Genomic DNA, 25785 nt, shown 5'->3' on the forward strand with positions numbered 1-25785 from the left:
CTCAAAGTTTAAAACAGCAAAAGGTGAACAGATGATAATCTCTTTCAACATTATTTTAATGTTATTTGATGCCATTGGTAAATTTATATTGATTGAATGCTAGGTCTTTGAAAACTGACCAATGGACAGAGATACCTCTATACATCTGCTGAGCTTTTTTCAATAGAGACAAGCTTGCTACTGTGATGTTTAAAACAACAACTTCTGCAGGGAGTAGCTTGCCCCAAACATTTCTTAATCATACTGGTAACTTGTGTCTCTTGTTTGTCTGTACTTTGGCCCTCTCAAGGCGCAGGACTTATTTCAGATCCAGCCCAGTACTCAGTGGCATAAAAGAGGAGATACAACCGGCTTTCATCAGAAACTCTTTTTTCCTGTAGTATCTGTAGTTCTACATAATCTGTTAGTGGGTCTGGAACACTCCTCCAGTTCCTTTTACCCTTTTCACCTTTCCTTGACTGTCTCTTCAGCTGTTCCTTTTGATTTCAGGAAGTGTGCATACTGATGCAATCATTTTGCTTTTATTCTCTTATCCTCGGTGTTCCCTCTTAATGGTCCTCTGTCAATGAATGAACTGCTCATGGCGATCAAAAGCAGTTTGATGAGATATATGTGTGTTTGTGTGTGTGGTATGGGGGTTGTCTTTGTGTGAAGTAAGGAATGATGAAGCAGCTCCAAAGGAAGTCTTTTCTTGAGCATCAAGCGACAGAAGACAATGGCTTCATTGATAGGAGACTATGTATTGAAAACAACTAATTGTAACAAGGATACAAGAGAGGAAAAGCATATAAGGGTAGCAATAGGACCAACTGTTTGATTTTGTGAAACTTTTTGAAGTCATGCAACATTTCAACACATCTAAAGTCCAATTAATGGCCAACTAAGCCATATTTGCTGTTTTGCATCCCTCTTACTTTCTATGGCCTATTAACACAGTAAGGAATGCTCATATTTTATAAGTAAACTGCATGCCTCCTGACACTGAGGTATGCTTTCATCCCTGGACCTCTAATTTTACTATCAGATTGCTGGTGGAAGCACCAGGTTGACTGTCTGGTCGGCAGAACAGAGATGTAATATATTCTTCCATGTGTTAAATTCACAGACTCATCAGAGTGCAGTCTGCAATGTAATATTCTTATATATCAAAATAAAATGCACTTTTTAAAAATTTTGAAACACCTTGTTTCTTCTTTAAAAACTTATGAAATGAGGACTGGTCAGAAACAAAAAATAATTAACCTTTTTATGGAATTTCTTCTGTGTTTGTATCTCCAGTGATGTTTTAAACCAGCTGTTAGTGAAATACAAGTATTTCTTTCAGGTGATTGTGATAAAACAGAGTTTGAATGATTCAAGCTTTTAACAATGCAACATTCACAGAGGGATAGATGGTTGGTAAAACAAAAGCAGGGATGACATTGGAAAGTTTTTACATGGAATTAGTTTCTGTATACATGGAGTGAATACTTATTTGTTTATTTTTATATATAAATGATTGATTACTTTTGAGTCATTTTAATTATTTTTCAATGACAAATCTGTTAAAAAACAAACAAAAGGACATTGTTTATAGCTAAATGCCAAATAAGTTTAAGATTTCTTTGGTCAAAGTCTTTAAATTTCTTCCATTAGCTTTTTTATTATTAAAATATTTTTTTCTTGTTGAGATTGTATTGTAGTAGGACTTAAGTTTGGTGCTCTGAAAGAAAAAGGAGGAGGCGAAAGAAAGGTTTCTTATTTTGTTACTAAACAAGTATGTGTTATTTCAATTTGAGGCTTCTGATCTTTCATTAAAGAGAAGGAAACTTGTTTTCTGCTGTTTTTCAATATTTCCTTGACTTAAAATAAGGGAAACCTGCTCTGTTATCAGTAAACTGAAAAACAAACTTATCTGTGATTCAATTACAGCTCAATCTTACATCCACAGACTGTAATGACATTAGGGGTAATGGGATCTTCAGCAAAACCTTCTAGTCAAATCATGTAAATTTACAAGGGACAATTGGGAGTAATGTGATTACAAGCACAAGCAGAGTTTTAGGCACTTATCTTTAAAAGTTTTCTTCTGCTTTTTTTCTTTTCTCCCCTGCAAAACTAACCAACCACTTGCAGAGCAACACACCCAACCCCCCACTCCTTCCAACATCCCCCACTGTCCAGTTGCAATGACAGGTGGCTCGTGGGGGTTTGGGTGAACACCACTCAACAGCTGCACAAAAGAACCCCAATAGGGTCCTTTAGGCTGGGTGTCCCCTCTCAAGCGTGCCAAGCAACCCCTGTCCCAGCCCCCACCTCGGCAGATGCTCAGAGATCCACAGGTGGTAAATGAGAAGAGAAGCCAGAGTTCTTAAAAATGTTATGCAACAAAGCTTCACTGAAAAGTACTTATTATTTAAGCTGTTTTTTATATTTCTTTATTTTGAAGAAACAGACTTTTCAGATTGACTGTCGGGTGAAGAAAACTCCCAGAAAACTATTACTTGTACTTATCTAAAATGAAATCATAGCACATGTAAGGCTGACCTAAGAGAGTTTACCAACAATATGCTATAGATTCTAAGATGAGTTCCTTCACTTTGTTCAAGTGATGTACGATATATATGTGAGTCAACTTTTTTTTTTTAATTACTTAGAAGAATTGTCATTAATGTATCCCTAAAGAGCAAAGGAAGCCTGGAAACTAAATACCATAAATCCCCAGATCTTTTGATATAAATCTTCAAAGGTTGTCCCACCTTACAAGCACCCAGTAAAGGTTTGAATTGTCAGTGTTGTAGCTTGCCTTTTGCCCTGCAGCTGTTTTATACGAGCTAAAATCGCATATCATTCACTTCACACACACACACACACACACACACACACACACACACACACACACACATATATATATATGCTTATTGGTTAATTTAACACTAGTCTAAGATACTCATTCATATAATTTCAACAGAGCCAAAACTACTCTTATTGGAATTTATCCAATAAACATCCAAAATCAACTCGAAGTAGCCACATTTTATTTATTTATTTATTTTTGACAGAAAAAAGCTGAAAATGATAGCAATATCAAAGCCCATACATTACATGACACATATTTTCAAAGGCAAAGGCTTGTAATGAATGTGAACTGTGAACCGACTGTAAACGGGTTTAAGTTTTGTGGGTGAAGGAACCAATCAGATTGCTGGGGGCAAATTGTTTTGACAGATTCAAAACTTTTCTTTAGTGTTGATTAAACTTATTTCAGGATCATACTACAAGCAAAAGTTAAATTAACGACAACACTCTGTGTCTTCTATAACAATTAAGTGTAAGTTGTATTTAACAAACAGTACATTACGTTAAGACCCACCCCATGTTTGTAATGGTATGATCCGATCCGGAGACCAGCGGGATCATCCGCACGGGCAGCGCATCAGCTGTGGTGTGTCGTGGAGTGAGAAACTTCCCTCCCTCCTCCTCTCTGCCTGCCTTTATCCAAAATTCCCCCAGATACCTTCTTATTTAGCTTAACCGAGGAGCCGCGGCAGCCACCGGTGTCTTCGTCAACAAGCTGGTATCGTTTTATTGTATTTTAAACATTTTTGGGCGCCTTCGAGAGGATTTCCTGCCTACTTCGTTCAGGCAGCTGGAGTGACTCGACCAAGTTTCTCCCCCACATTCTGCCTGAGGAATGAGAGGGCTGCTAGAGAGGAAGAGCCGAAACTTGCACGTTTGAGTGAACAAAAGGACAGAAAGAGAGGGAACTGCCATCGGAATGGAGGAAAATACTCTCCCAAGAGCAACATGTAAGTCTTTTCTGACAGACTTGAACCTGTGTGGTTTGGAAATATGAACGAATGTTTAGTCATTCATGCCCTTTGCGACGCTGGTACAAAATGATCTGAGCTTAGTTTAGTACCTCTAAGGTGAGTGCTGGGGAAGACTGTGGCCGGAAATAAATTTGTGATGAATTATGAATGCTAACCCATTAAGTGCGGATAGACAGTGCATAATCTTAAAGCTAACGTTACTTTGTCATTGACAAGCTTATGACCCCATTTCTGGGACAAATTTTTAATTTCTGCGATGATGAAATGTGATGTATAAATGACCACATTATTATATCTTAGAAACCAAACGGTAGGGTGGTGGTCAGCTGACTATTGATGCGTGTCCTCTAATGATTTGATTTCTTGTGCAGACATCTCACCCATCAGGGTTATAATAACACAATTTGCACTAGATGAGGTAATCTCACGAGTCCCATCCCCCTCCTTATGTTATGTTTAGCTCACTACTAACGATGCAGTTACAGGCGGTCTGCATCCCTTGCTGCCTCCTCTTTAGCAGTTCTGCTCAGCCAGAGGATGTTTTCCAAATTCAGTGGTGCACAGGTGCAGTCACGTTCATTTTCTGCTGGTGCACAGATGCACCACCAAACTCCTGAAATCTAGAAAAATTTTAATGAGATCAACTCATGCCTAAAGTGCACAATAAAGAGTCCACATAATACTTTGGCCAGATCTGGCTTAGTTTGAGCAGATTTGTATGTTCAATTAGAAAGGATGTTTAAGGATGGTGTGATGTTTTTTTTCATTCAGCCATAGCAAATGTCTGCTGGATACTTGCCAATGTGAAGGCTTTCATGCAAGGTATCCCGCTTTGTTGTATCCATGCTATAGTGTTGTGCATTGACATACTGTCTGCTTCTGGAAATAGAAGTGGACACACAATGCGACGTGCCATTCTGACAACAAAAAACTTCCTTCCTGCTGACAGGGGGCTTCATGTTGGTGGCCAGCTTGTTTTGGCCTTGCATCAAGCAGGAGGGTAGATGAGCTCCACCCAGATTGTGGGAGTCTATGATCACAAGTTTTTGATCTACATAAGTATATCACATAATTTAAATCACTTAAACACATCATTTTGCTGTTAAGAATCATAAAAACCTTTAGAATACCAGGGCATAAAACTATCTTAAAAAGAAAAAGCAGAGATGTGATCAAAGAAACTGTTTCTGGCTTTGTCAGCTTCCAGGAATGTGTTGCTCATGTAAAACAGCAAGCTTCTGTATAGATTGGAAAAGTGTACTTCATTTGTTAGGTCATTTGTTGTGACTCAGCGAATGGCGTCTTGTTGGACAGGTTCTGTTGAAAGCTTCATTCGACTTGGTAAAAATCTTTCTTCTTCTTGAGCTCTCCCCTCTGCTGTTGTTTTGACAGCTCTTTGTGATCACCCTCTTGAATCACAATACAATCCAGCTGAAAAGGCATACTTTATTTTCCATTAAGGTTTACAGTTTTACAGGAGATACACTGGAAGATAAAATGTTAGCACACAGTTTCTTACTGGAGGCTCCGGCTCTATGGAAGAAAATGAGCAGAAGCATTAAATTGTTAATGAGTCATTATACAAACTTTGTTTTAAGCAACATTGGGCGGACTGCTTCACCACAGTCACAATGAAGAAAAAAAGCATCTCTGCAGACTTCCTGGGACAGAGATCCTAGTATAATCCTTGTTTATTTCATAATAACAGAGAATCCACCAGCTTTGGCTGTCAAGGCAGTAGCGAAGAGGATCAGTCAGGAACACATTTTCTGCCAAAGAAGCTGTTATGTATTTAGAGGAAAATGTGCAGCAACATTTCTTTTTGAAGCTGCTTTAAGTATTTTCTAAAGTAATAAGGGGCAGGATCCCATAGGCCGTCATAGTTTCACTGTCTAATTATAGATCCTAATCACAACAGAGGAGAGTCATTGTTTTTGTGCAGGACTGATTGTGATGAAGTGGGTTAGATGTAGATGTTTGCATGTTTTGCAGGAGACATGTTAAGACACGTGTGAAAGCACATATTTTTCATATGCTATCAATACAGAATGTAGAACACAAAGCAGCAGGATTTGTTGTAAGGGAGGATGCAGTAGGACGGCATAACATTTCTCCTGCTGTTATTTAATCTCATTTTTTATATTACTGGAAGGTGCACAAAAAGTACCCACCTATGAGTGGGCTGCATCCCGCATAATCCATTTAATTCAGCATATGCAGCTGCAATCACAGATTGTCCTGTCAGTCAAATGGATTTTTCCTGGCATTTTTAATCTTTGCTACCTTTTTTAGGGAAGCAAAATCAACCTGTGTGTGTGGCTGATGGGATTAACACTGTAATGTGGCTGCTATGACGCTTTGCCAGATCTTATCTATGGGTATGAAGATTGATATTTTGTTTTTCTAAAGCTACAAAAACATGGTTGTGTTGGTAAGAGAGGCTTCCCAGTTCCCACATGTGCAGATAGATTCAAATCCCACATTCAGCACATTTCATAGTGGGAATCAGCCATGTATGGAGTTTGGAGCGAGGCACAAAAAGAATACAAACATCTGAGTCACAAAGGAGTGACTGAAATCAGGCCAACGCTAAGACATTGTGGTCTGCGCTTAAATCTGCAGTGCCGGTTTAGACGGTGACATATTTGTAGTAGAAGTCTGTCACACCGGATTTTAAATGATGGAGGTCAAAAAACCAAGTTACAGATTCAGCATGCTCTCATCATATTGGAGTTACAAAAAGGTTGAAATGACATGATTTCTTTCAGACTTAGTCACTTCATTTTAAACATTGCTTCAGTGAGCAGACTATAACTCTGTTGTGATGGATAAAATCAAGGAACCCAGAAAAGGAGAATAACATTCAGTAAAATGCCACAGAGATCATGGTGAAGAAACTACGGACTGCTCAGGAAACTTGGCACAATTTTGTTAAATGTTGGTACATACACTCATGTCTGTTTGATGTTTTTAGTTTGAAACAGCAGACACAGGAGCGAGCGAGAGAGACTTGTCTGTATGACAACTGGAACTGCTGGGCGGAGATAAGTCAGATAAGTTTGGGCCCTGCAATGGACTAGTGACCTGTCCAGGGTGTAGCCTGCCTCACACCTGCTAAATGCTGGGTTAGGCTCCAGCTTCCCCACAACTCTTAATTGGATGAAGCAGTATAGATGATAGATGGATGGATGAGTTTAGGGACTCAAAGAGACCCAAAGAAGATTACTGGACTGTATTCTTGTGAAAAAGTAAGAAGAAAATGAATGAACTACATTCCTAAAAAGTTCAAGTTCCTACATAAAACAGTGTTTCCCAATCAAGGTCCTCAGGACCACCTACCTTGCATGTTTAAGATGTAACCTACTTTAACACCTGAATTAAATGAATGGCTCGTTAACAGGCTGCAAAGAACTTAATGAGTAAGTTCATTCATTTGAATCAGGTGTGCTGGAGTAGGAACACATGTAGGGCAGGGGGTCCCGAGGACCTCGACTGGGACAACACTGACATAAAGGAACCCTCACTGTCAGTGCTAGTCATTCTGTAGCACCCTGACAGTGTAAATTGCTTCCTCCAGACATTGACCTCTGATAGAGAGCAGAAGTAGATACCAGCTCTGTAGAAAGTCAAATAACATAACAGGTCTTTTCCATTAACACCTAAAAGTCTGCTCAGTGCAATGGCTGCTGAAAGAGACAGCATACAAGCTGACTTAACTGAAAATGAATTTGTCATTCTGAATTAAGAGTGAAAACACCCTTGAAGGTTGAATTACAGTTTAACTGTCCTGTGCTTGTACCACCTTTAACCTTGACATCTTTAATATGAAGGTGGCTCTTTGTGTGAAAATAAACCATACAGTATTCCATATTTTGACAAATGTCACTGAAACTCTTAAAAGGAACAGTCTATACATTTGTGGGATCAGTGATTTTTGTATAAATGGCACAAGCAGCAAATGTGGGTTTATTTAGAAATCCAGTATATCTGATCTTCTTGCCTGTAAGGGGAGGAAACTTCACACATTTGACTCTTGGCAAGTAAGCAAATCAATTTTAATGTAAAATATTGATTAACGACAACCAACAGGCGGCAATCGAGTCCAGTCAATATTTGGGTAGTAGGAAAGTGTTTGAATGCAAGAGGAAAAGGTTGTTCTTGCTTCTGACCCACGAGAGCCCCACATAACACACACATGTGCTCCTTGGAAAGCCTTTGCTTTTTTTCTAACCTCTTTCTGTCTTTTTGTCCTGATGGTGGTGATTCTTCTGTGCTACAGCCTGAGTTTATTATTAGCCAGCTGTACTGCCTGTCTCCCCATGAATGTGAAGGAAGAACAAGTAGAGGGAAGTCTTGGTTTGAATTGTGTTGTTTATTCCTGCCACCTGCATTGGGGTTGAAAATATCCCAGCCATGACTCTTAGTGTGGTTGTCTGAAAGTTCCAGTCACCAGACCTATTTGCTAATATTAGAACGGTCCCTCTTCTACTAAAGGGCATAACTACTTAAAGTGTAAACACATCTTGAACCACTACATAGTCGTTTGCCCATATGTTACCATTTAACCAAATTTCACTGTATTTTTTCATACCATCCTCCTCAGAATAATGCTTTTTTAATATGCTAAGATTAGTGTTAGATAAATGTCCACTTTTACCCTTAAAAGTGTTTAGACCTTGTGTAAGTGGACGTTCTCCTCCTATAGTAGTTACCTGTTATAATGAAACCTACAAGTTCAACCTGTTGCCAGCAAAGAAGCTGTGGGTTTTCACGTGGGGAGACAAAAATCCACCTAATGATGACTGTTGGACATAATTGAATGTTGAACAGTCATGAGATTACTGCTTGGGCTGAGTTAAGCTTAAGATAATGTTTATGAAAATAACCATATTGAAAAAAATGACAAACAGCTCTGAGAGCAACCTCTGGAAAGGAGTCATACAGCCACAGCTCTTCTTAAAATGTAAACTGTTCTGTTCTGATGAAAATCCAACAGCTATGTTTGGAGTTATTTGGAGAGATGCACCCAAAATGTTAAAAGCATATTCTGAATAAGTAAATGAGCAGGTTATATTTTATGGTGGATCAGTGTAATATGATTGTGTGTGCCTCATACATTTTCTTTTTTTTAAACTTTGTATTTTAATTGCTTTTCATAAGAGATTGAATAGTTAATGTCAGGTTAGGGCTGGGCAATATGAACCAAATCTTATATCTCAATATACTGAATCACGATATACGATATATATCTCGATGTATATATTTTTTTGTCAAGTAACCAAAAAGACAGTTCTAATTTACAGCCTTTAGGGCCAATATACTTTTTATTAAGGATCAGCAGCACATGTGCATTAAAACAGCTGACTGAAATTACAGTACCTTTATATTAAATTAAATGCTCCTGAAACAAAATAAATTAAAAATACTTTTCAATGACCATAACAAAAATACAGCTGTGCAAAATGCAAAAGAAAAGATGCTTTTAACTCAAAACAAGCTATCTCAATATAAACGATATTGCTTCCTTCTTTATTGCGTCTGATAAAGTTTCGATATATTTGAAAATCTTGATATATTGCCCAGCCCTATGTCAGGTACACAGCAATGTGTTGTTGGTATGGAAATTTATTACTGTTCTTTCAAACACAACACAACAAATAACTCTTATGTGTCTTTAGGGACTATCCACAAAGTTCAATCCCAAAAAGTGCAGCAGTCTTTGTTTCATGTTGCATAAGGTTGAATATGCTTAAGTACATTTGTGAGGTAACTTGGGGTCAGTGCAGTTTTTTACTCTGTTGTTGATTTGTTGTTGCAGCCATGTTTCACTGATATAAAAAAAAACAGTTGTCAAGGAAAAGTCTTTATTCACCAACTTCAAAATACTTAAAATAAATAAAATGTAAAAAAATGTAAGTCACAGCACACTGTTCAAATCAAGTGCTCTCTCTGTGCTCTACCCAGACACCACTATCATGTCAGCAGAAGGTTTTAACTTGTTTTAGTTAAATTTGCTGCAACATGTAGCCATCAGAGCCAGATATGTTACTCCCGAAGACACAGTGAAACATCGTTCCTCTAGTCAGTAGGCTTTTTATACCCATATTAGTGTTGAAATTAACTTGGGTCTCAACAAGCCAAATTACTGATAGATCAAGCTGCCCGCAACATTTATATATGGTCTTCATCCTTTTCAGCTAACACTGGTCTTGCATTAAAACATGTTAAAAGAAGAGTTTCTATGACTTAAACCACCTCCCACCCTCCAAATGTACAGGTTGCCAGGAGCAACAGCCTGGCACATTTATGCTGCTTCCAGTTATGAGAGCAGCCTGTGTGACCCAGAAATCCCTCCTTGTCCTCTGATGTCATTGAGAACAGCTTGAATTTGGTTGCCTTTGATACTCTTTCCCACCTCTGGTCAGAAAGCCTGGGTTACTTATCTGTTTATGTTGGACCATGTTGGTGGCAGCAGCAGATGCACGATCCCCAGGGAGTTGCTGCTACTTCAGATAAGCGGTGCCTTTTAATCAGCATGGCGGTTGTGGCACGTGCACTGGCTCAGGGGAGAGCAGCAGCTAAATGCCTGGCATTGTCATGGTCAGGCCAGGTGATGGGATGAAAGCTGTTTTAGTCAGTGCCCAAGACATCAGTATTCACTGGTCGACTGTAGTAAGGAAATGCTGGTATTCAAAGTGTCATTTTTGTTTGCCGGTATGCACAACCACTTCTGTGTTCATTAAGCAGACATCACACCGAATGAAGTTTAAATGGATCACTCAGTATCTGATTGTTTTGGAATAATTTGGCTTCCATTTAGTCACATCCCTGCACATTACTGTGCTATTGTTTTTTTTAAGTGATAGTAAATAATAAGGCTTGAACTTGCACACGCTGACAAAGTAATTGATCAGGAACATTAAAAGTTATTACTTACGTTTCTGAGAAATACTCAAAGCTATAAAATCAATATAAAACTCAATAAAGTGAGGTTGTAGTTAAAGAAAAACTTCTTGGTTCATTTTCTAAATTCTGATCTTGAACAGTTATTGTAAGCTGTAGCCACCTCCTAAACTTTGTTCTGAAAACACACTCACACAGGGCTGGGTCTGGCACAGAGTCCCTACTTGTTGTTTACACTGCTCTTCCTGTGTGTCTGGGCCCCTTGCCCTCTTACGTCACCCTATTCGGTGCAGGAGGGACACAACAGGGTGAGGGGGTGATGGTTTCGGGGTAAGCGATGAGGTAGTTCATTAGTCCCCCGGTCCATCCCAAATGAGATGCAGATCCATTATTTGTGTTTCCCTGAGTTCCTCTTCTTTCTTCTCTTTGTTCCCGCCCTCACCAGTTCCCTTTCCAGCCTTTTCACTTCATTCCGATACCCTGTGCTCAACCTCTTGTTGGTCTCTTTTACATGTTTCATGTGAATATGCTGCATTTGAAATATTTTTATGAGATTAAGTGCATTTAGATTTTGCTATTACTTTATGTCCTGGTCTTGAACATTAAGTTTAATTTCTCAGATTGTGTGGCCATTCTTTTTCTTATCTGCTAGTGGTGGCTGGGTTAGAATAGGTTACTACTGAAGAGTGAGGCTCCTTGCTTCATAAATTCTGCATGACTTGGCCCATATTTGTACTCTGCCTTGTATCCTTACAATACATAAGCAGAACTCTGGATGTTGTGAAACAGCATTTTCATCATTTTCATTACAACTGGTGATGGTCAGTTCAGTATAGCTGTAAAGCTTACCTTTACTGCTATATATACATTTTCCTCCCCAAGCTGTAAGTGAGCAAACGCTGTCATATGAATGTACTGCCATAGTTTGTTGATTGTGTCATGCAGTGAGTCATGTGTTTTTCTCTTCTTTTGGAACTGTTTACCATGATTCAAACCTCTGCTGTGAGGTTGAGATACAGGTAGAGAAGCAGCTGTTTTTCTGAAAGTATCTTTGGCCCACATACCATACCTGCATAGAAACTAAAAGAGCCTTCAGTTGAGTGATGTGTGCTGCTCCAAGGACATATCCTTAGTCCTCCATGTTTAATTTCCCAATCCTTACTATGAAATGCTAATAGGCTGGAACAAAATATTTATACCCCTTTTGTTACTGAAATAATGAAATAGGAAGAGCTTCTGTGGCTTGGAGTTGTGCCGGTTATCTAGGTCTGTTAAGTGGCATGGTGCACTACATGAACAAATCAGGCTCTGCTGTGTGGGTACTTATAAATCTACTCAAACAAAGCAATACACTGAAAAATTGGATTCCTTCTAAATCACATTTCATGTGTCAGTATTACCAGTTATCCCAGTTTGAACTTGGCCTTTATACCCACAATATCATCAGCTTTTTCAGTAGTGAAAATAATTTTCGATGCTTTATATTCTGTCCAAATTTCCACACTCCCAAGTGAGAAGTGGCACCGAGTCATGCTAATTGCCTGCTGATCCTCAACCTGCCATCTTGCTCCCACACTGTGTTCAGACATGCATGTGTCCATTCACCTCTGCAGGGGTTCCTTTACCATTTGAGCTAAGTTATTCCTTTGTATCACTTCTGAATGTGAAAAGGTTAAGATGTATGCTTCTGGCTTTACTTGACACCTGCATTAGAGTCTCCACAGGGGAGACCTGATTGGGTCCACTGGGCTGTAGTGAATGGTGCTGTTCAACAATGATAATGCACAGCATGCCACAGATTCTCCTCTGACCCACACTGTAGAGTCTGATGCTTATCAAATACCAATCTGATACATAGAAAGAAAGAAAACAAGGAAACCTTGCCAGATCATCACAGCTTTAGATACATTTTTTAATTTCCTCAGCATACATGAGGAGTAATGAATGCAGTAATGTATTAAAAGGAATAATTATGCTGGACCTCAATTTTTATAAAAATAATCTGATTAAAATGTAGATTTGTTTAAATCCTCTGCAGACAGCAGTGTGGCTTGCAGTAAAACCTCCAGTCTGTGAGATTTTATCAAGCATGTGAAATACTGACCATGTATTTGCAATGTGTCTCCACAGCATTCCAATAATAAGCTTTGCAGAAGTGTTTTTCCATGTTCAGACTGGAGGAAGTAGATGTGCATTGATTTATGATTATAAATAATGTAAGTGATGTCACAGAAGGGTGGACTAATGGGTTTTGGCTGTAGTCCTCTTATGGTGCAGTCACTTTGGGAAGCTTGAAAATAAATATGGCCTTGAAGCAGTTACTGAAGAGACATAGAAGCCTCTCCCGCACACTCCTAGATATTTTTTAGCTTGAAACGTATTTTAGTGCATCATATTAGTATATTTAATGTAACGTTTTGCTTTGGTCAGGCCAGTTGGTATTTCAGAGCAGCCACAGCTCAGAGTTCATAGATTACTGTGTTAGTTTAGTGACAAAAAGAGATTTTGTCAGTGCATTCAGCGCATTTGTGCAAATATTACTTAAGCATTCCCCTCAAAGCGCTGCATGGCTCTTGTCTGATGTAAAAGGTCACTGCTTGGACAGTTTTCCAAATGCACCATTACTATAGGGGTATTAAGCGTAATTTTTGTTTTTATTTGAGAGCAGTCGTCCCATGCCAAAAATCTACGGGGAAATACTGAACCTTTGTACTTTTTTTTTACACCTCTGCATGTCTTCTCAGGAACTTCTTCTAAAGATTGTTTTTAATGCACTTAGAAGACAAAGTCAGCCCCGGGAATGCAATGAGTTTGGGTAGATATGCTGAATTTCAACATAACTTTGTTTACAAGAAACCTCCACAACAACTTATCTGAAATCTGCTAACATGGTAGTTGCCTATTCCCTTTTATTCAGTGATTTTCATCTGTTCCTTCCAGACACAGTGATGAGTCATGTACGAAAGTATTTCTCTCTCTTTTATCAAAAGTGTAATTGTTTGATTTGAAAGCAAGATTTCTGGTTTTCACGCTCAAATATCATATTGCTGTCTCTCTAAACTCTGCTCTCACACTCAAAAAGTCCCTTCTTGCTCTCAAATATATCGTTCCTTTTAAAACTCTAATCCTCTTCTCAAGTTTAGTGTTGCAGGTTGAAATCTCCTGCGCTCAAGCTTGGTCTCTTTCCCTCACACTCAGTGCTGAGGTCACTGCAGAGTTATTTAATGTGGGACTGAATGTGAAATAATCACACTTGAGCCAGATGTTGTCAGATGTTCACAAGTTTTATTTTTTAACAGTGTAAAATGGCTAAAATGTAAGTGGATATTTGTCAGAAAGCATCAGAGTCTCAAGAGGTGGTTGTCAACAAATGCTTACGTTTTAGAATAAAATCTTTAAATGCGACTTTAAAAAGAAAATCTAATCTCACATTTGGTTAATTTATTAATCGTAAGTGAACATCCAGTCAGAAGCAGAATAGATAAAATAATTATTAGCCACCATGATGAATCTTTTTCTAACTTTTACTCACTTTATCTCAGCCATTCTCCCAATTATGTAGCTGCCCAAATAGTCACTGCGCTCCATCAATCAGCCCTTGTTTCAGCCCCTTGCTACGCAGCAGCACTCCTCTCCCTCAGCTCTTATCCCATTTTCCCCCAGAGAGCTTCAGATTTCATTGGTATTCATTGTCAGTGCCACCTACATACCAGCGAGTACGTTACCTTCTCATTCTCTTCATCACTGACAGTATAGATCACAGTAATTGTCCGACCAGTCACCTCTTTGTGGCTCCAGTTCCCAGGTGTATGGGAAAGTGCGTACAGAATATAAGGAAACACAAGGCAAGTCTGTCACAGACAGACTTGCTGCAACCACACTTGGTACCCCAGATGTCATATTTGCCCTGAGGGATCTGTTAGGAAATGGTGTAACACGATAAATTTCCAGATGAAAGTTGGATGAATTATCACCTGAGGACTCTGTGGTGAAATGCCTGAGGTTCTGTGTCACATATCCTATTTGCAAAAAATCTTTCAGAGATGTGTGTGTTTTATTTAAGAAATGAAAACTTTGATTAGAAAGTTTGAAAAGGCAGGACTAATTGGTTTTCCATGTTGTAAGAAAATATTTTTTCCTGTAGAAGGCTAATTTAATTACTGGCTCCTGCTCTCAGCTTTCTTTTTTCCCCCACACAGTTGCATTTTATCTCAAAATTACACCGAACTGATTCCAGTTTTCATCTTCTGCTCTCAGTTTATCTCACTACCATCCCCCCTGCTTCCTCTCTATTCTCGCTGTCATTGCAGTGTTTTGGCTGCTGTCCCGTTGCCATGCAGAGGCCACAACAATGGCCCCTCTCTGTCACAGCACATCGCTGCCTGGGGAATGCTTATTTAATCGTGGCAGGCTTTGACAATAGCAACACAACTTCTTGTCTCGTAGCTGAAATCTTTGATGGAGTCTATCTGCCCATCAGGCTCTGTCTGGCTTGGTCATCAGTAACCGACTCCATTACTAAGACTGATGACTTGGTCTTTGCATAAGTGTAAAGCTGAGCTCAGATAATCTTTGCCACAGGGCACCATAACTTAAGTTCCTGAGCACTTGGAACTGCAGTTGTAAGAGGTGATTATTATTAATTTGTGCAACACGCTATTCATGCAGATGTTGTCTAATTTTTTGCTTAGAGTTTAATAACAATTAGTTTTACTCACAAAGAAGCAGACAGCCTACTTTATACTCAAGAAGCAGACTCCACACTTAAAAATTTTTTTTATTTAAAATAAATAAATAAATGACTTGTCTTTGAAGTTGCACCAAATTGTCCCTGCTGCTCAGTGGCTCTTTTTTGTGCAGACTGTTGAACAGTGTAGCATCTGCAGAGTAAATCTTCAGTGCGCTCTCAGTGTGGCAGCCCCCTACTGTCTGATTTGTTCAAGCCAACATCTAAATAATTTAGAGCATGTTGCCCCAGTGTTTACCCTCAGAGACTATGCAGAAGAAAATGTGCCCCGACATGGTTCCACAGGGATACTGTGCTGAGTGGACAAAGCCAAGTGTTCCTGCCATGAGGGTCATTGTTTGGCAGTCAAAGCCTGGACAAACTAATGTTTGAGTTGAAGATAAAAGTTCAGCATACTGCCAAGTGTGAGTCATGTTCATCACTGCTCCAAACAACCAGCCCAGCAACTCCTTTTATCTAAAAAAGTTCTTTCAGACAAGACTGATGAACCAAAACTAGCCGCTGTTGCATTGTTTTCCCCAGAATAAAGTTGGGCTACTTCTGAGTTGGATGTTTCTTAGATTCTTTCTTTCTCAGCAGTTCAATTCACCTCAAAAGAATAACCACAGTGCCAAAAGGTAATTACTGTGTTTTGTTCCACTGGGGACTGAGCTGTCTGCTCAGGCTAGTCTGTCGATAAACTGGCTGCAAGCAGGAAAAATGTTAATGCAGAAGTAATAACAGGAGGCTTGTACTTCTGAGGAATCTTCTGCCGTACTCAAGAAAATGGTTCACATAGTTTCTTTTGTATTTTGTTTCATTTTCTTGCTAAAATGATGAAATTAGAGTTATTAGATTAAGGTTGAGCTTGAAGTTTCTCCTCACAGCCAAAGACTTCACACACAGTAGGTCGTTCACGTCACCGTAATATTTTGCTTCATGGGTTCAGCAGATAATGGAATGAAGAGAAACAGGTTGAGTTCTGTCACTCGTCTTACCTCAGTGTGCTTCGTTGACTCACCTGTTTTGATTTTGTGTCTCTCTCTGGCCAGCTCCCTGCTCTGTTCTGAAAACGACCTCTCTGAGGCCTGACCCAGAGGGGGAAAGCAGTCCTTTAAAGACAGAAAATACCCAGAAGATGGATTCTCCACTTAAGAAAGAAACATGCCAACGAATGGCTACCCCTACAAAAACTGACCTCTCTCGATCACCTGGCTCTCCGGCATCACCAGTCCCCAGGTCAAAAAGAGGTAAGCAAAAACCAAAGTTTTACCTTTTTGAGTTTACTTGTTTCATGTCTAACTTATAATGGAATCTGATTTTGGCATGACCTGCGGCAGGATTCTGATAATGGTGCAGTTTCATCTTCACTTTGACACTGCCTCGAGAGCTGACCTAACTTTAGCAGAGAGTGATGGTGACCACATGCTTTCAGACACCAGACAGAATCCAATAGAGTTGCTGCATCTTATCCCGAGCTAGTAGAAAAAACCTGGAGCACGAAGCGTTATGTGAGAACGATGTTGCTTTGCACTAACATATTTCCGACTAAATCAAGATAGTAAAGACAATTTCTCTGTATAATATGAACAAATGGGCTTTGTTAAGTGCATAGCTAATGCTGATCACTGCCATGTGCTGTTCCCTAATGAGGGTTGAGCAGGGGGAACCTAAATAAGAATCCCATTTCACTGAGTGATGCCAAGAAGGCATTTAATTTGACCTGGCAGCTGCACCATAGTTGTTTCCAGAATGCCACCAATTGAACCCTTTGTAGTTGCTGGCTAACAGCTCAGGCAAACTCTTAGGAACATGTTAACGGGTTTTTGGAGTGTAAGCCTATTTACTGTCTCCCTCCTCTTTATTCTTATTATCTATTAATCCATTCATTGCAGAGCCTTTATTTGTGTCGGCTTCTAAGAGTTGGTGCACACTGCACCCAAAACTAACAAATCTGCTCAACTTGGGGGCTCCATATATATTTTTTTATGTTACATCCAGGTTGACTAGTCTGGCCTGACTTAAGGAATCTGTAACTGAGTCTTTATTCTTCATAAATGACCCAGTCTTCCTTTCAGGTTCCTTTTTAACTGGGTCCGTAAAGCTCATTACTTGTGAAGGTTTACACTCTGCACCATTCAACAAAACTTAAAGTGACCCTTTAATTAGTGAAGTGATGAGGCTTGTAGTTCAACTAGGAGCACCTGCCTATGGTTGCCTTTTATACCATACACACAGCACATATTTACATAGACCGTTATGATTAATAATGTTGATCTACTTTTATTTTTTATAACTAGCAACAGAAAACAAAATGTTAACACATTAGAGGGCTTTCATCTTCTTACAGGTTGTACACAGGATCACACTAGAGAATATCCTCCATGTCGCCTTTTTAAAATCTAATTTAGAGGCAAGAAATAACTGAGCTGCTATTTGAAGAAGAGCATGTGTGCACAGTCTGGAGCCCAGTGACTGCACCCAGCTGTATTCTTTAAGCCAGTGCATTTTTTTGTTCGTGCAATGTTATGATTAACATGGTGGCAGCTACAAACTGCAGACCAAAACCTAGCACACGATCTTTCCACCATCCTATAAATAACAAAATGGGTCAGGGGTTGTTAGAGGAGAAGGCATTACACATTGTTTTTGTATCTTAGATTCATGCCTTGCCCCGTTAGATGTTGCTGAAGGAGGAATTTGTACGTGGTCGATGTTGAACCTGGTCGGTGAAGATTGAGGGGGATGATGCAGCATAAAGGTTCAAGACAGATCAAGACTAATGTTTGCATAATTTTCAGCCAGTGAGAACAGTTTATTTAAAACAGCACATCTTCCAAGTTTATTAAATGATTTATGAAATGCTGTTTTAAATTCAAGATTTCAAGTTGGCTTATTTATAAGCCCAAAGAAATAAATTCAACATCAAGATGGAAGATTCTTTGTCTCCCTTGGGAGAAATTTGACTCGGTTTAAGGGGCACTGCTGCACAATAATCACAATAAGAAGTACAAAAATAAAACATCTAAGACAATAAAACAAATAACATAATTGCCTTTATTTATATGTAGGAGAAATGTTACAGTGCATGATTGCTGTCAGAGATTCAGCTTGTCTGCTACAATATATGTGATAAAACAGACTCAATATAGCAATAAAATGTCTTTCTTTAAAATAAATTTTCTGCCTAATTTCTCAAATTTCTCAATATATCTTCAAAATGTAGAACCCGCCCACCACAGAGTTAGAAGCGGGGATTTAATGATTTATTTTGTCAAACTACTAGTCCAGGAACTAAAGGTATTATAAACACAATACCTTTTTCTTCTTTTTTTCTAACAATAAGTTGAAAATTTCTATTTAATTTCAGTTACAAAAAAGTTATAAAGTGTTTGTGACTAATTAAAATGCCAAACATTTTGTTCCTAGAAGCTGCAGCTGCTGCTCTCATGTAATAATGTAGTTTGAATTCATAAAAGGAGCTTGGCAGGTCAGCGACTTGTGTTGCTCTTTCTCTACACTGTCTTCCACAGTGTGCTTCCACTGAGGTAGTCAGAGGGAATGTTATGTGTGAGCATACATCAAAAAATGCCACAGAGACGAGATACTGTATGCAAGCATTCCTCTTCAGGCATCATAGATTCAAATCAAATGTACGCCCACATCAAGGTGGCACAGATTTAATGTGCCTACCTCATGCTGCAGCCTTTTTAACAATAGATTGGCTTGCTGCGAGAATTTTCTACAAACATTTGCTCCTTATTTTAGAAAAGGTACTCCATATTACAGTCAGAACTAGGTTAAACATTGCTGGAATATTGCCCGTTTCCTGACATTGTCTTGTGGCGAGCATCTCCTTGTAGAGACATTTATAGTTCAGAAGCCTTTGCTGTTACGATTAGGAAGCAGCAAAGTACACATTTTCTCATTTTTGTTTGTTTGTTTAAGGGCGGTTGCATCATTGCTTCAAAGATTAAATGTACTTATGCAAGCATTCCTCAGGTCAGTCCTCAGGTGAGGCATGTTGAAAATGCAATGGCTAAAACACAGAAAAATGTACCTATGCTTTTTGCCTTTAATTCCACAACTTACTCAATTCTAAGTCTATATAACACAAGCAACCTTCAAAGAGTGATTGCTACTAATGTTTGCAGGCAGCTAACATGTGTAAGACTTCTCAGTTGGAAAATAATTTTTAGAATTATGTATATATTCATATGAAAATATCAGATTTTTAATCTCTATAAAGGATTTGAGTTGTATTTCAGACTGAGGTGCTGTACTCAGAAAGTAACTTGGATTTTCATCAGTTGCAGGAAAAACCCCAAACCCCAAAGTATTTTAATCAATACTTTGTGTCTGAAACTGTTACTCAGTAAATATACAAAGTTTATACCTCACATTCACATTGCCTCTCCCTCCTTTTTCTCCCATTTTCATTCTTATCTCAGACATCACAAAGTCAGAGGACAGACAGAAGCTTGCAAAGGAACGCCGAGAGGAGAAGGCCAAATATCTTGGTAAGTTGAAACAAGGAGTGGGAGGAAAAGCACTTTACACAGGAAGAGAGCTCCTCCTGGTGTTGGGGTAGGAGATGTTTTTGAAAGTTTTTAGCCTCTGGGTTGACTCCAGACTGCAATCGGCATGCCGGTGTTTCACAGATGCTTGATAAGAATAAGAGTTATTTGGTCAAAAATAAGTGACCATTTTAAAACAAATTTTTCTGCATGGAAGCGGAGAGCGCCGTCGAAACATTTGCTCAGACTGTTATTTAACTCATCATTGCTTTAGCTCACTGGGCACTGAGATGAATGTGTGTACAGTTTGATTTGGACACTGAGGATACTTTCACATTATAACACTTTAAGTAGGAAAAAATAGCACTTGATGGCAATAAATTTTTCTTATGGCTTAAATTTTGTTCCACGCAACATCACCGAGCCGTCATCGCACAGATATCTTCTACAGATTCATCACAACTGACAGTAATGCAGTTTGGTGAAATGGCACGACTCTACTTCTTGTTTTGCTGAGTTTTTGTTGAACCGTGGCTGTCACATTATCACCGGCTCCACGCTGGTTGTGCACTGCTTTGCATGACTGACAGCTGCTTCTGTCTTTTCTCACCCTTTCCTCCTGCAGAAGAGCTCAGCAAGGTGCAAGGTAAGCCACTCACATGTGTTTATGTGGTGGTGGTGACGACCCTTTTTGATCAGTTTCAGTTTTCTGGATGTATCTGCTTGATGAAGCGCAGTAGTATTAACTAGAGCTGGGTAATACACCAAAAACTAAAAGATAACACTTTAAACTTCTTGCTAGACCTTGTCTTCTTAGAAGGTAAAGCAGAATAGATCATTTGCACAATTTTTAATAAGGTCACTAATTATCCAATTAAATACTGTTTGGTGATACTGCCCAGCTCTAACGCAGTTCCATTCATTTTTAATCTTGTTTGTTTTGCTTTTTTGTTTTATTTTCATGATAAATTCAACTAACCATAGCCTTTTCTCTCCGAACATCCGTTTCTTTAAAACAATCATATAAATCACAAACGGATCATTTCACTTTCATTTGCAATACGTGTGAATGCACATGTGACAGGGCGCAGTCACAGTGGTCCACTTTTCCACATAAGAGGTTGCAGCCTGCCCCGAGTTTGAACTTTCTTCATCCTCTTGTTCCAAATTCAGCCACCGAAGCATTTGGATTTTATGTTCAGTGATAACATGTTTAAACCATATATACCACAAAGCCACTGATTACCATCCTGCTGGGGAAATGGAAGGTTTTTAGAGACTTAATTAGCTTGGCTGTGAAATTATATTTAAATTTCATTTTGCCAAAGACAAAAACAAACATCCAAAAAAAATGCTTTCAAAAAGGGAAATTTGTATTTAGCTTAGTTATGTATTTTTTTCATCTTTCATGACATCCTCAGATGATAAGTTTCTGTTTTTAACTAGTCTCATTGTACTTGCAGTAATACCCTTTCTGTTGCCGTCTAATCTGAGTGTTCGAATGTGGTAAGATGTGTTTGACACAGTTGATGCTGTGGATCAGACTAATTGGGCGATCACTGGGGCATGCCAGATGGTACAGGTCTTATCTAATACACTGTCAAACTTGGATAAAAGAAGACTTCCAGCCAGAGCCTGTGTTTATAATATCAGCTTAAGGAACGATATTGGTCGATCTAAACAATCTAAGAGCAGAGGTACAAATGGAGCATTTGTAAATTTACGGTAGATCAGTTTTGTTTAAACTGCAAGAAACTCATCTGCCTTGTCTGTTCTTACTGGGAAGATATAAATACTTCCATGCACCAGGGTTAGTTGTCCTTGGGTAATGACTTATTAATGACCTTACTGTAGTAGGTCTGTAGGCAACATGTCAGCATGGATCACCATCAGGACTGAAGTGAAGATGCATTTTAAACCTACAATAGCTTATGATGTTCAGATTTAAATGCCCGTTTAAAATAAAAGGCCTAAATTAAATGCATAAATGACTACTTGAAAAGGGGACTCATCAGCAGTAAGATATACATGTAGTTTAACGTAACCATGGAGATTACAGCCGATTTCCAGCTCATTTTCTTTAACAACCAGCATCTGTTTTCTGTAAAAACAGTACTGAATGATGTTGGTAAAAAAGTTACATTCAAAGGTTCAGGATAAAAATGTCAGTTGTTTGCTTGATTTGCTTGAAAATGGAAAGAGCACTTTTGTCAAAATAAATTGGGATTGTAAAGTTTTTTCTTTTTTGCAGTGGGGGGCTGCAGCATGGATGTGAAAAACCGTCATCAGTCTCAACAAGTCTTTAAAAATTGCATTATTTCAGGGCTGCTTTCTCCCTCTGTCATACTCTCGGCACAGCAGGTGAATTATGAAGCAGTTTCCACTGCAGTTCATTCAGAGTACCTTCCCCTATAGCTGTGTACCACTGGAAAGCAGAGCTGCGGTGTCTCTCAAACTGAGGTAATCAAGCCACAATGAACTGAGAGACGCACTGCAGCACTCCTTTTCACTGCGAGGTGCTGGCAAGCAAGGCCTTGGTATAACTCAGCTTTTTTTTATTCCATTCTCAGATGAAAGCCAAACTCTATACCTCCCAATAAATTCTAACCCAGCCAGTCTCCAGCATCTCTGCAGTTCAGTTCTCCATTACAGCAATCTGAAAACCACTAGTAGCTTTTGTTGCATCAGGTGTTCTTGAGAACTATGCTTTGTAGTCAAAAGGAAATATGGTGAGTTGTGTATTTGGAAAGGCAACTGCAAAATGTTTGAATGACACAGTGAAAAGAGAAATGATTTCCATATCAGTGTTGTTTGTCAAAGCTTAATGAGATTAGTTTAACATAAAAATGTCACCTTAGAATGACTTAGAATGTCAAACTGTGTGAAGTAAAGATCAGAGTAGCTTGACATTTGGGATATTTTCTTCAGGCATCAAATAGGATTTTGTTTAAAACTCACAACCAAATCAAATTAGTTTGTGCCACATAGTGGCTTCAATATTATTTCACAATAATTGAAACTGAAGCTAAATCCGACGATGAAACAGCGCTCCATTGTTCAGTGCTGATTTGTAGATCTTACCCTCCTAATCATGTCCTTTTTCTGATCTCAGCTGCCAAAAAAACCCAGTGGCTGGAGAAAGAGGAAAAGGCACGGCAGTTGAGGGAGCAGCAGCTGGAGGAACGGCGCAGAAAGCTGGAGCAGCAGCGGATCAAGGCCGAACAACGGCGAGTGGCCTTGGAGGAGAGACAGAAACAGAAACTGGAGAAGAACAAAGTATGTTTGAATCAGAACATGTTCAGAGTAATTTGTTTTAAGTGTTAATGCTTCAGCACCTTTTTATAAGCAGGGAAAATGTTGACTCTTTGACATAGTTCACCCAGAGGGGAAAAGTCAAGACCCTTCCTTATTGGAAGGGTATGTGAACTGGGTCAGCTTCAGATGGAGGGATTTAGAGTTTTACTCAGGCACACGTGAGCCAGACACAGTGCTTGAATCCAGACTGAGCAACAAAAGGATGACTTCCATCATCCCTTCAGAGCACATTTAAAATTCTAAAGAGCATTATCTTTTTGTGTATCCTTCCTAGGAGCGCTACGAGGCAGCTATCCACAGATCCACAAAGAAGACGTGGGCAGAAATCCGCCAGCAGAGATGGTCATGGGCAGGCGCACTAAACCAGAACCCTAGCCAGAAAGAAGGTGAGTACGTGGGTCACCTTGGGACAACCATCGTTATAAATTCATACGCGATGAGAACGAAAGGACTCAGTTATTGCACAAATGTCACCGTCACTTTTACTGACCATGTGTGTGTTGAAAGATTTTATTTGTCTTTTCTAACTTCAAAATTCCTCTGAGGTTGATGATAGAAGAATTGTTTTTTTAAACTAGTAGTCACTTACTTGTTGTACAGCATGTCAAAAAGTTTTAAATATTCTTTGTAGTTGTGCAAAGTGATTTTCAAAACAAAAGAAATGATTTCCAATCATGTAACTGTATAAAAAAACAAATGTTTGATGCCTTTGCTTGAAAATGTCAATGCAGCATAAAAGCATTATTGATTCTTCATTTAAAATTTTTTCTCTCACTTCAAAGCATCATTTCGTCTGACACACAGCAGCTCTGGCTGTACAGGTTGTTTGCCTCTTGAACGCTGCGTTAGGTTTATTACCTTTGATCATGATGGGATGGTGTTGATTACACAAAGTGAAAAAGTATTCTGTTGCTTTCCTTGCAGCAGGTACAAAAAGCAAGGTTCCATCGACCAGCAAAAAAATCAAAATGGTTGTATATTAATGCTCATATAAATGAATTTCCTAATAGCCTAACAGAAAATTAAATCAGAGACTGAAATAGCTGCAGCTGCTTTAATAAATGAAAATGATGTTTTAGAAGACAGTACAGTCTGATGGATGTTCCTGCCTCCTCGTGTGCAATCTCCCTCAAGTTAAAAGCTCTAAAAATGTAGTGTCCTGAGCTCCACCTTACACCACCTAATCACCTCCCTCCATATGCCAAGGGAATTGTTGACACTTAAATCGATGTTTTTGTTCTTACTCCTCCAGCAGCCTGCTGCCTAGCCGATGATGAAGGTAAATAAGTGTAAACGGGCAGCAGTGATCAGGGTTTTATGTCACAAGAGCTTCAACATGCCTATCCTGGCCTCTGTCAAAGTGCATCCTGACTTTTGTGCACTCAAAGGAAGGCTTTCATCTTCAGCCTCCTTTTAATGCTGATTGTCCATTACTGCAGAGTTACTGAAATCATGCCAATTTGACAGAATATATTCAAATGGCTGGAGTATATTTACAGGATATAAAAGTGGTATAGATGACACATGCAGTGTCTCAAAGGTTCGGAGTTGTTATTTCCTAATGTGCCTGTTTATATCAAGTTAGTATCTATCTCCTGGGAACTTTTTCTCATCACCTGTTTGGTCGCTAGAGTTGTTTTTGTTTTTTTGCTAGAGCTCATATTGGGCTTTTAGGGGGTTTCTTTTCATGTGTTTGGTAGCCTTTTTGCATGTAAAAGTTTAGCAAAACTTAAAAAAAAAGCCCAGAGTCAACACCAAAGCAAGTTATTCTCTCCCACAGAAGACTAAATGTTGGTGTTTTTGTAAATTTGAGTAAGTGATCTTCTTCCACTGATGATGATAAATATCCTTTGTAAGACCATATTCAACTTTAAGCAACTCAGCTGACGATCAGCACACAGGATTTGACTTGATGGGGCTTTTCACATTGCACATGCCTCAACAAAGAGTGGGTAAATAACAGTGAAGGCATCATTTCAGCGTGAGTCGTGATGCTTCAGCTGTTTCCCTCTTTCTCTCAACCAATGTGACCTTTGTGAACATCTGTGTGGCCCTCTCTTGGCTTCTTAGGCAGATGCTCTCTTTCAACGGTCAACCTGCCAAAACACGTGGATTCTGTTATAAACAAGCGACTGTCCAAGTCCTCCGCCACACTCTGGAACTCCCCCAGCAGAAGTAAGGAAACATCTGGAATGCCCCAGTCCTCCTTAAATGTGTCCATCATTCAGCCACTGCCAACACCTCCCAGCCTGTCCATCATTGTCCTTTTTTCAGTTACGCCTTCCCCTCGTTTGGTTTCAGTCCCTCTCCTGTGCTTGATGGTTGACAGCTGACACATTTCCATCTTTTTGAAACACAAGATTTTCTTTTACTTTTGGGGTTTATTTGACATGCTCTGCATGCTTATTATTGTGAATATGGTAGTGTTTCGTCTATCTTTTCATTTTCTTTTGGTTGGTTTATTTTGTGGTAATATCCATTTCATTTCTGGTGTCTCTGCACTAAACTGGTT

At 39.1% G+C, this 25785-nt stretch overlaps 1 protein-coding gene and 1 long non-coding RNA gene across 7 annotated transcripts in view; one reads left to right on the forward strand and one right to left on the reverse strand.

Annotated features, from left to right (window-relative positions):
- The first annotated feature begins 3411 nt into the window (after positions 1-3411).
- The window catches only part of map7d1a (MAP7 domain containing 1a), a 37279-nt gene continuing 14905 nt past the window's right edge, over positions 3412-25785 (forward strand). For 2 of the 6 annotated variants that reach the window (XM_041987466.1, XM_041987468.1), the window contains exons 1-7: positions 3412-3788; positions 16494-16691; positions 19893-19961; positions 20584-20604; positions 23071-23234; positions 23548-23659; positions 25344-25448. In XM_041987466.1, the coding sequence (XP_041843400.1) occupies positions 3758-3788; positions 16494-16691; positions 19893-19961; positions 20584-20604; positions 23071-23234; positions 23548-23659; positions 25344-25448 (700 nt within the window). In that variant the 5' untranslated portion in view covers positions 3412-3757. The remainder of the gene's footprint in view (positions 3789-16493; positions 16692-19892; positions 19962-20583; positions 20605-23070; positions 23235-23547; positions 23660-25343; positions 25449-25785) is intronic. The other 4 variants (XM_041987469.1, XM_041987470.1, XM_041987467.1 and 1 more) reach the window with 4 other exon arrangements.
- Positions 9422-10943, reverse strand: LOC121641377. The gene is made up of 2 exons (XR_006010693.1): positions 10750-10943; positions 9422-10479 (listed from the first exon to the last, which is right to left on the reverse strand). It is a non-coding gene; the product is annotated as an uncharacterized LOC121641377 (long non-coding RNA).

This window comes from Melanotaenia boesemani, chromosome 6 (assembly GCF_017639745.1).
Source record: "Melanotaenia boesemani isolate fMelBoe1 chromosome 6, fMelBoe1.pri, whole genome shotgun sequence".
Lineage (NCBI taxonomy): Eukaryota > Metazoa > Chordata > Actinopteri > Atheriniformes > Melanotaeniidae > Melanotaenia > Melanotaenia boesemani.